General features: G+C 37.4%; 1 protein-coding gene and 1 long non-coding RNA gene across 2 annotated transcripts; one reads left to right on the top strand and one right to left on the bottom strand.

The window, feature by feature from the left end:
• The first annotated feature begins 85 nt into the window (after nt 1-85).
• LOC140971026 (uncharacterized) lies at nt 86-985 on the top strand. Its single transcript, XR_012174241.1, has 2 exons — nt 86-507; nt 768-985. It is a non-coding gene; the product is annotated as an uncharacterized lncRNA (long non-coding RNA).
• LOC140971025 (protein TRIGALACTOSYLDIACYLGLYCEROL 3, chloroplastic) lies at nt 986-10,279 on the bottom strand. Its single transcript, XM_073433067.1, has 10 exons — nt 9,747-10,279; nt 4,133-4,261; nt 3,597-3,692; nt 3,376-3,453; nt 3,189-3,250; nt 2,990-3,065; nt 2,434-2,541; nt 1,616-1,791; nt 1,449-1,533; nt 986-1,278 (listed from the first exon to the last, which is right to left on the bottom strand). The coding sequence occupies exons 1-10, from the start codon at nt 9,942-9,944 to the stop codon at nt 1,240-1,242; spliced, it is 1,047 nt and encodes a 348-aa protein (XP_073289168.1). The 5' UTR covers nt 9,945-10,279; the 3' UTR covers nt 986-1,239.
• Nucleotides 10,280-10,778: the final 499 nt, after the last annotated feature.

The following is a 10,778-nucleotide window of genomic DNA, read 5'->3' as shown; positions in this document are numbered from 1 at the left end:
CATTTTTCCGACTTCTTCCTATATTAAATAAATAATTTAAATATTTTTTTTTATTGGACTTCGAGAAAATAAAAACAAAATCTTTAGATAGATAATATTAGTTTACTGAGAGAGCGAGAGAGATAGATTAAGTGGTGCCAAATTCATTTTGTGTGGTGCAAACTCTGTTACCTCAATCCTTCAGTCATCTTGTGCCACGTACACAAAACAATTCAAGATGCTACATCAACCACGCATTTTGTTGATTTGTATGTATTTGTTGGTCAGACTTCAGAGTTCTATTTATAAAATTTTAATCTATGAAAAAATAAATAAGCCTTAAACCATAACCCATTGGGCTTCGGGCAAGCCTGTTGTGGCAATAATGTAATTATCGTATGCATATGTCTTTCCCCAACACCACCATTTAAATTTCAGCTTTGAATTGTATTTCACTGCGCACTTCAAAGAACAGTGCAAAACAAAGACAAAGAATACATCAGATGGATGATCCTGCAGAAGGGTTCTGTATCTTTAAAGATAGCATTCATGCAAAACGAGCGACGTTTATGTATGTATGGCACAGGCAAGGAGGAGCATCTTCACTGCTGTGCCAAGGCATGATCGTGAATCCTCTTCCTCTATCAATGCAGGCATACTGGTTTATGTTAAATTCAATTCGAAGTGATGGTAAACTCAGTTGAATCATTTTTTTGAATGGTCATGTTTTACATTTTCTCGTTTTACACAAATAATTCTATATGTCCAGATATGATAATTATAATCAGTGTTTTTTATAATTGTATATATTAGTAGTTATTATGAATTTCTGATGTCATCAGACATCCAGTTCATCTATTCTACATTGTACATTAAGAGATTGTGGATGATATTCCTTACGAATCATACAATCTTTTAGCTAGATGGATTGGATTTGAATTAAAAGGAAATATTGAAGAGAAAATAAACATCTCTTGGACACTGAATAAGGTTTCTGATTATTTCATTTTATACAATTTGTTTAATATCCATGACCATCAGCATCTGTCGTCAGTGTTCTTTGTCAAATGCAAGGAAGAGCCGCACCTGACTACTATATATCTCTCAATAATTTCATACAAGTAGAACCCCGTTTGTAGCTGCATCTACACTATTAACTTGAATTTTAAAATTATGGAATATTATTCATTTCCATATGCGAAGTTCAAATTCTCGTGCAATTATGCATTTGCTCTATCAAGTCACCGGACTTTCAGCTGGCTAATACCTAATTGGCCCGTCCAAGCTCCCCGATGCAAACTGAAAACAGATGAATGTCAATGACTCATTCGGGAAGGTTGTATTCTTGCTGAAACTAATGATTATAAAAACCAGTTGGATGAAAAGTTTTAAAAAATATCTGAACTTGAATGATATCCGAGTTGAAAAGTGGCATCATGAAATAGTTTTTCGTTTAAGCTGAGGTTCACCTGCTGGACAATTGGATTTGGTGATGAGCAGAACTCTTGAGTCATTCCTTGCCACACAACCTTTCCTTCGTACAGAAATATGAGCCTAGAAAAGATCAAACAAAGTAGCCATGGTAAAGGGAAAAATAAACCCAAAATATTTGCTCTTTAAACAATCCAGTTCATACCTATCAACGGCTCTATTAATTGTGCTGTGTTGGTGGGTGACGACCACGTAGGACGCAATCTTCCCGAGATTCCCCACTGCATCCTCTCCTTTCATATGGACAGAACGGATGAGATCCTCGACTACTGTGGATGCAATTGGATCAAGTCCAGCAGTTGGCTCATCATACAAGAGCACCTGCTCGGTAATTTGAATCGCCATCAGTAAGATAAAGTAAACTTTATCATACAAGAGGGAATACTGTTATAGTAAAACAAGAGACGTATTACAATCACTAAGAAGCAAGTCCCATTTATTATTTTCCTCGAGTAACTTTCGTACATAATACTAGACTTTGAGATACCATCTTTACATTTAAAAGCAACATTTATCTTACTCCAGTAACAGATAAATTTAAAACTTTCAAAATTAGATAAATGGAGTCCCAATAAGTTCTAACTATTACATGTCCACGACTCAGTTTCATACTAGTACTGTAATGGGCCTATACCAAAATATGAACAAATAATAACAGACAACGCCTATTATAACTATCACAAAAATATCAGTTACTCCACTTGTTATCCAGATAGGATTATCACAGCAATGACCAACAAAAAAATGCATTTATAATTTCTCGAGGACAACATGAACGGAAACAACTGCAAACAAATCTAAGAATAATTTATGTCTCAAAAAGGCTGCGAGTGCACTCATCAAAATCTTTTAAAATCTAAGTTCATGAGAAATTCAAATGACACTGTTATATATAATCCAAAAGAACAGATAAGGCATAACATAGAAAGACAAGATACAATATGGAAACCCCTAATACTATACCTCAGGCTCTATTGAATCCTTGGTGGTATCAAAAATTATAGACCGAGCCAAAGCAACCCTTTTTTTCATCCCGCCAGACAATTCAGATGGCAACCGGTCTTCAACTCCCTACAAACAACATTCATTTAATCCTCTTCAAATAAGACCATATCAAGGAGAAAAATAACTGGACACGGACAACATGAAGTCATGAATAACCCTTCACAGACTGTCCAGCTTCTTTTTAATTATTTGGCCTAAATAATTTCTGGTATACGGGTTAGCTTGTTTCAGTATACAATAGATTGCTCCATGTGTTTTCCACCTTAGCAGGCATCTTAAAAGTAACTTTGACACCACATAAATATCATTGCATAATAGTTTTTTTAAAAACAGTCGAACTAAGAATACATAGACACTAGAACTAGTTATTCCTGCTTATCCGCAAAAATAGAATCAGTATAGAACTAATTTGCTACTGTTAATTAAGTTTCCAAACAAACCATTGCTCATTAAGTTTCCAAACAAACCGTAAGTCGAACGAGACAGACGCAAGATTAGATTGGCAAATTCCTACCTTCAAACCAACAGCTGCTAGGGTCTCTGCCACAAGCTCTGAAATGCGATCATCGGGCATGGTTGAATTTTCATATCTGATATTTAAAAGATACAGGGAATTATTCAGAATTATACACAAACAAATAAATTTAAATTCTAATGTCTGTCGGATAAGGAATAATTAACATTTTAAAAATGTAGCCTCCATAAAATCTTACAATAGGAAACCAACATTGTCGCGAACAGACAAAGAATCAAAAAGTGCTGCACTCTGAAAGACCTGTTGCAATACAGAAATAGAATTAAGGAACTGCAAAGAATCAACGCTGTGCACACAAGATTGACTAAAGTTCAATCTGCTGATCTTTTGAGCAGATTATGTATTTGCATGCATTTATATCTTACCAAGCCAATTCTAAGACCAGATATTTCGTCATCGCAGATTAAGCCATGCCGCCTTCTACCTCGAATCAAAACCTCACCCTAATCATAAACCAAAATCTTTTTAAAGATTCACAATGTGTGAATAACAAAATCAGTCTTTCTGGAGCATGTTTGTGTCTAAACAAATTCAGAGATAAGATAAATGGCCAAAATGAAAGTATAAATTATAAAGTAAGAACTACCTTATCTGGAGCTAGAAGCCCAGCCATGATCTTCAAGATGGTTGACTTGCCAGTTCCAGATGGCCCAATAATTCCAACAGCCTCTCCGTGCCTAATCTACAAAAGACCTTTTTATGAAATTTAACCTTGAGGAAGAATAATGTACTTTAATAGGTGAAATTTTTGTGATTAATGGTGAATTCAATTTTAAAAACTAAAGAGTAATTCATCATTTCAACCTGTAGAAAACAGAACAAGGACACTGAACAATTAACAATCATCTACACTTCCACTGAATTCTTAGTTGTTCTTATCCTCCAAGTGAAAGAATATTGTAACTCTGTATACCCCTATCAAATGGTAGTGGTTCTGTCTAAGATGTTAATAAATCGTCATTTTAGCCAATAGGAACAAACTTGTCATTCTGTGTAGGGTTTATCACCATGTCCTTGTAAGCGGGTAAACTAAAATGAACCAGAAAAACAAATTAGATTTTGAATATATGCATGCATGCTTCTAACTTTTGAGTAAGTTATGTCATAATTACAGAAAGTCACCTTGAAACTCACACCTCTTAAGATGTGCTTTTCCCCAAAAGATTTATAGACATCTCTGCATTCAATAAGCACATCAGAATCATCCACCGGCTGCTTCCCCACCTTCAAAGTTTCTGCTTGATGAGAACCCTGAAGAAACAATAATTAAAAAAAAGGAACCATAAAGAAACACACAAACAGTGCCTTCTCAACATACTCTGATAATTATGAATTTTAGTAGTAGCACAAAAGCAGAAGGGAATGCCGCTAATAGTTTCCTCGGTGAAAATAAGCTTGGAATGCATAATTTCAGGATACCTCTATCCTTTTGTAATCCCTTTAAAATTGTCGGCATAATTACAGAGCATATTAGACTACCACCAGTTAGCTCGGTTATCAATTAGTTTTTAGTTTGTTAGATAGTTAGTCAGGTTATTCAATTGCCTACACATGTATAAATAAGAATTGTACAGACTACTGATTCTTCTTCTCAGATTGAATAATAAGAATTCATATTCCAGTCGGTGCATGCTCACTTCTGTAATATGGTATCAGAGCATTTCCGCACAACAATTACACGCACCAATGGTGAACAGATGATCAGTTCGATTGCAATTCCCTGGTCAAGCTTATCTCTGGTACGTGTATTTTCTTTCTAAAATTCCAGATCGGTGATTTTCACTCTCAAATTTGTAATTGGAACTTCTGAATATCGGCATCTGGATCTATGGCAAATACGAATTCCCCGGCATGGAATCTGCAAATGGGCCGATCAGCTGTTGACGATCAATCGAGCCCCTACTTTCTACATCATTCTGATAATCCAGGGTTGCTCCTGGTTTCACAGCCACTCACAGGTGAAAATTTTCCGTCATGGAGTCGAGCAATGACGATTGCACTCTCGGTTAAGAACAAGCTGGGGTTCATTGATGGATCTATTCCCAAGCCACCAGAGACTGATCTCACCTTGACAAATGCGTGGACACGAAACAACAACATAGTCATTTTTTGGCTACTAAATTCCGTGTCCAAGGAGATATCGGCAAGCGTTCGGTTCGCGGAGTCAGCAGCAGACATATGGAAGGATCTGCGGGATCGTTTTCAACAAAGCAATGCTCCCAGAATATTTCAACTGCGTAGAGAATTGATCAATTTGCGCCAAGATCAAGATCCGGTGGGTATCTACTTCACTAAGCTTAAGGCCATTTGGGAAGAATTAAATCAATTTCGTCCGGTCTGTAATTGTGGTAATTGCAACTGTAATGGAGTCAAGAACATTGACAATTATGTTCAGATGGATTACGCCATGACATTCCTCATGGGTCTCAATGACTCATTCGCTCACATTAGAAGCCAAGTCCTTCTACTTGATCCTCTTCCGGCTATCACCAGAATTTTTGCTTTAGTCATACAAGAAGAGAGACAGAGGGCTATTGGAAATCAATCCAATTTTAACACACCCACAAACGACTTAGCATTTGCACTCAAAGGGGAGCAACACCAATCACAGTACAATAACAGAGCGAGAAATAAATTTAAGAAAAGTAGACCCTATTGTGCTTCTTGCAATGCTCCTGGACATACTGCGGAGACATGTTACAAGATTCATGGTTATCCACCCGGATACAAAAATAGAACCAAATATGTGAACAGAAATTCACCTGCTCCAATAAATCAAGTGTCAGGACAGATTGCTTCGTCTGGAACCAGAGAGACTCTTGATGCTTCCCCTTCCAATATCTTACAGAATTTTGATAAAAACCAGATGGAACAACTGATGGCCATGTTTGTTCAACATCTCTCGGCTGCTGACAAGAAACTTGATCGGCAAGATGGATCGAGTGATCACTTTAATTCAGGTACTTGCTTATCGATATCTATTCTTAATATGCTGCATTCGCCTTCGTGTTGGATCGTTGATTCAGGGGCATCTAGACATATTTGCTCGGATGCGAATTCTTTTACTTACTTTAAAACTGTGGACAATTCACGTGTCATCCTGCCCAATCATGAATACATTGATGTCAAATTATGTGGTGAAGTTAGATTGGGATCTTTGGTTCTGTCTGATGTTCTGTACATACATGAGTTCAAATTCAACCTACTGTCTGTCAGCTCCTTTATAGCCAACACAGAGGTTGTGATCAATTTCTATCGTGATTCATTTGTCATCCAGGAAACGACAACCAAGAAGATGATTGGCAAGGGTAATCGGATAGAAGGTCTATATGTTCTAGAAGTCAAGACGCTGGCAAGATACAACTCATATTCAAAGGTCCATGTCAATCAAGTTAGTTCACAAATGTGGCATTGCCGTCTTGGGCATCCTTCAATGAAGATAGTACAGAATTTGAAACCCCATTTATATTACAAGGATACTGATGTACCCGATGTCCCATGTTCTATCTGTCCGTTAGCAAAACAAAGAAGATTACCATTTGTTTCTCATAACAATATGTCTTCAAAGCCTTTTGATCTCGTACATTGTGACATTTGGGGTCCATATCATGTCCCTACGTATAATAATCAACGATATTTCTTGACTCTAGTTGATGATTGCACAAGGTTTACATGGGTCTTTCTTTTGCAACACAAGTCTGAAGCAATGAGTATAGTGTCTAGATTCTGTCAAATGGTTGAAACTCAATTCACCATGAAAGTCAAGGCCTTTCGTACTGATAATGCTAAAGAACTTGCATTCACTGAGTTGCTACAGACCAAAGGAATTATCCATCAGTTTTCATGTGTGCAAACTCCTCAACAAAATTCGGTAGTAGAAAGGAAACACCAACACTTGCTTAATGTTGCTCGTTCTTTGTTTTTTCAATCTCATGTGCCTAGTCGTTTCTGGAATGAATGTATTCTGACAGCAACCTACTTGATAAATCGTGTACCTTCACCTTGGACACACAACAAATCTCCCTATGAGCTGTTGTACCAGAAAAGTGTGGATTATTCACAGTTTCGTGTATTTGGTTGTCTTGCATTTGCTTCCACCTTATCAGCTCACCGCGACAAGTTTTTTCCAAGAGCTCGTGTATGTATCTTTCTGGGATATCCTCCAAATATGAAAGCATACAAGTTACTGGACATTAAGAGCAAGGAAATATTTGTATCACGAGATGTGATTTTCCATGAATCCATATTCCCATTTCTCTCCATGTCTCCCGAGGAAGAGTTCATTGATCCGTTTCCCAACGTGGTAATTCCTACATCAACACCGGTTGACACTAGTGAATGTTTGGACAGCAACGTACCATTAGTTGTTCCAAATGAGACATCAGATAGTGACTCAAATGAGTCTTCAGCTACTGATGCACAAAATAGTGCTCCAGAGGCACCATCTCAACTCGCCCCTACTCGCACTTCCTCAAGGGTGACCAAACCACCATCGTACTTAAGACACTATCATTGTCAACTGCTGCAACACAAATCAGACCCATCCCCTTCAGCCTTGTATCCTTTGGAGGCATACGTGTCCTACAACTCACTTTCTCCATCATACAAAAATTTTGTGCTTAATATTTCCACTCAAGTGGAACCTCAATTCTTTCATCAAGCCGTCAAGTCAAATGCCTGGTGGGTTGCCATGAGTGATGAACTCGATGCAATGGAAGACAACAAGACCTGGTCTGTGGTCCCGCTTCCTTCAAACAAACAAGCTATCGGCTGTCGTTGGGTATACAAGATCAAACACAAATCTGATGGCTCGATAGACAGGTATAAGGCTCGGTTAGTTGCAAAAGGTTACAATCAATGTGAAGGCATTGATTTCTTTGAAACTTTTTCTCCGGTTGGCAAGCTAGCCACTGTCAAAGTTTTACTTGCCCTTGCTGCTAGCCAAACTTGGCATCTTGCACAATTGGATGTTAATAATGCATTTCTAAATGGTGATCTACTCGAAGATGTTTACATGGATCTTCCTCTTGGATACACTCCCGAGGTACACAATGATCCAGCAACCCCAAAACTTGTGTGCAAGCTACACAAATCTATATATGGCCTACGCCAAGCATCTCGCCAATGGTACACAAAATTCTCTAATGCAGTACTTGAATCTGGTTTCGTACAGTCTCATGCTGATCATACTTTATTCACCAAAGGCTCGGGACCTTCTTTCTTAGCCTTGCTGGTATATGTTGACGACATCATCATTGCCGGACCTTCCCCTCGTTTAATTCATGAATTGAAGTCTGTCCTCCAATCCAAATTCAAACTCAAGGATATGGGTCCTTTAAATATTTCCTCGGCCTTGAGATAGCACGGACGACCCAGGGCATATGCCTATCACAACGCAATTATACGTTACATCTACTCGAAGACACTGGTTTTCTTGCTTGCAAACCTGTGTACGTGCCTATGGAACCCAGGATTCAACTCAATCTCAGTGAGTTGCTTGAAGATGTCACACAATATAGACGCATCATTGGACGTCTACTATACCTTACCTTGTCTAGACCAGACATCACATTTGCAGTCCACAAATTGAGTCAATTTGTGTCCCAACCTCGTACTTCACATCTGAAGGCTGTGCATCATATTCTGAGATATCTCAAGTCAACTCCAGGCCAAGGCATCTTCTTCTCAGCCACTTCTGCCATGCACTTGAGGGCCTTTTCCGATGTTGATTGGGCGGCATGTGTTGACACGCGAAAATCTGTTACAGGATTCTGTGTTTTCTTGGGCGACGCCTTGAGTTCGTGGAAAACCAAGAAACAAGTGACCATTTCCAGATCCTCTACAGAAGCAGAATACAGAGCACTAGCCACAACAACAAGCGAAGTCATATGGCTTACTCAGTTACTCAAAGATTTACAAATCACCATTCCAGCCCCTGCCACCATATTTTGTGATAATCAATCGGCCATCCATCTGGCTTACAATCCTGTCTTTCATGAACGCACGAAACACATTGAGATAGATTGTCATTTTATCCGTGAGAAAATCAAGGAAGGAACAATTAAACTTCTGCCAATTCGAACTCAATTGCAGCTTGCTGACATGTTCACAAAACCTCTTCCACGATCAGCCCTTTCTCATCTGATTTCCAAGATGTCTGTCAAAGATATCTACAGTCCATCTTGAGGGGGGATATTAGACTACCACCAGTTAGCTCGGTTATCAATTAGTTTTTAGTTTGTTAGATAGTTAGTCAGGTTATTCAATTGCCTACACATGTATAAATAAGAATTGTACAGACTACTGATTCTTCTTCTGAGATTGAATAATAAGAATTCATATTCCATTCGGTGCATGCTCACTTCTGTAATAGAGCATGCCAACGGCAGCAAACATATGAAAGAGAAACTTAAGAATCACTAGCAACAAAGAAGGATAAAACATGGAAAAAGTATAAAATTCATCAGGAGAAGATGATGCTCGGAGCATAGCGTGCCAAACCAATTTGACATTTGACATTTGGGGGGATATGGACCAAAAACTGAGGTAAATATGCTCCTCCAAAAACTGAATAATTTACACATATGACCAAACTTTTTATTGATATATGCTCTATTCAGAGCCTGAAGGAAACAGACCGGATTTTAAATTCACATAGATAAGTTTATCCACTTAAACCCAATTGAAACCAATAAATAAAGAAAAGAAAAAGGCATTGTTTTGAGTAGAAGCATACATTGAAGTTGGCGGGTGTTAAATCCTTAGGCGGAGCCACCCCACAAGCACAAATGAACGAGCTCTTCCTCGTTGCATTATCATTAGCTTCGGAAGAGTAAGAAAAGGTTGGAAATGGGTGGACGAAATTGGAAGATCCATTGCGTTTGAAATTATATGTGAAAGGGGTACAAGACCACGAAACCGCTGAAGAAACCATATCCTCCTCCTATAATACTTTTTAACGATTTTAACATCAACAACATCTATAGAGGGAAGTTGGGTCCAGATGAAATGGAGTCATCCGATCCAAATCAATTATATAAAAGGAAACACCTTTCTTGTTCCGTAAACACCACACAAGTGATGGAAACAATTAAGTAACAAGCCCGCCGAAATTGAACATATACACTATGGAGTGGCCGCGTGCGTAATCCGCAAATAGCAGGCAGATTCTTCCTAGGGTTGTTCCAGAAGTATTATTTCTCCAACTCCCAGAGCCCCCGAAAACGTCGCCTCACAGTGGAAACGATCCTATAAAATTTATATTACCATTTATAAAACTAATCTGCTCAAAGAAACATTCCAACTAATTATGAAATATGAACAATCTTGTAAAAAAAACTTGGATATCCTCAATAAAACTCAATATTTTATATTAGTGTCAACATATTAAAATTTTTAATGTTAAATAACTTTGTGTAAAGTCTAAAAATTGTATTAACATCTTAAAAAAATTGAGAAAATTGGTATTATAGTTTATAAAAAAAAACATATCATGAATTCTCTCAATCTTATTTGATTGCTTTTGAGTTGTTTTTACTTAAATATCTTTTTAATATTTATCTATGTAAAATTAATTTAAATATTTAATTGTACAAGAGTAAATTTTATTCTTGAAAACCTTAATATTTTTTTGTCAATTTTATATAGATAAAAACTTGTATAATTATTAAATTTAAATTATATAGACAGTCATACTTATGAGAAAAATATCAAATACATTTTTTTTTAAAAGGTAACTAAATTAACCAAAAAAAAGTGACGAGGGATG

Source organism: Primulina huaijiensis, chromosome 2 (assembly GCF_012295235.1).
Source record: "Primulina huaijiensis isolate GDHJ02 chromosome 2, ASM1229523v2, whole genome shotgun sequence".
Classification (NCBI taxonomy): Eukaryota; Viridiplantae; Streptophyta; class Magnoliopsida; order Lamiales; family Gesneriaceae; genus Primulina; species Primulina huaijiensis.
This window is presented reverse-complemented; position numbering and strand designations above follow the sequence as displayed.

Excerpts from the sequence above, each read along its gene's own strand:
- LOC140971025 (XM_073433067.1), bottom strand. The coding sequence starts at position 9,944 with ATGGTTTCTTCAGCGGTTTCGTGGTCTTGTACCCCTTTCACATATAAT. Across the intron at positions 3,693-4,132 it reads TAAGAGGTGTGAGTTTCAAG|ATTAGGCACGGAGAGGCTGT; the intron begins GTGACTTTCTGT and ends GGTCTTTTGTAG. Across the intron at positions 2,542-2,989 it reads TAGCAGCTGTTGGTTTGAAG|GGAGTTGAAGACCGGTTGCC; the intron begins GTAGGAATTTGC and ends TGTTGTTTGTAG.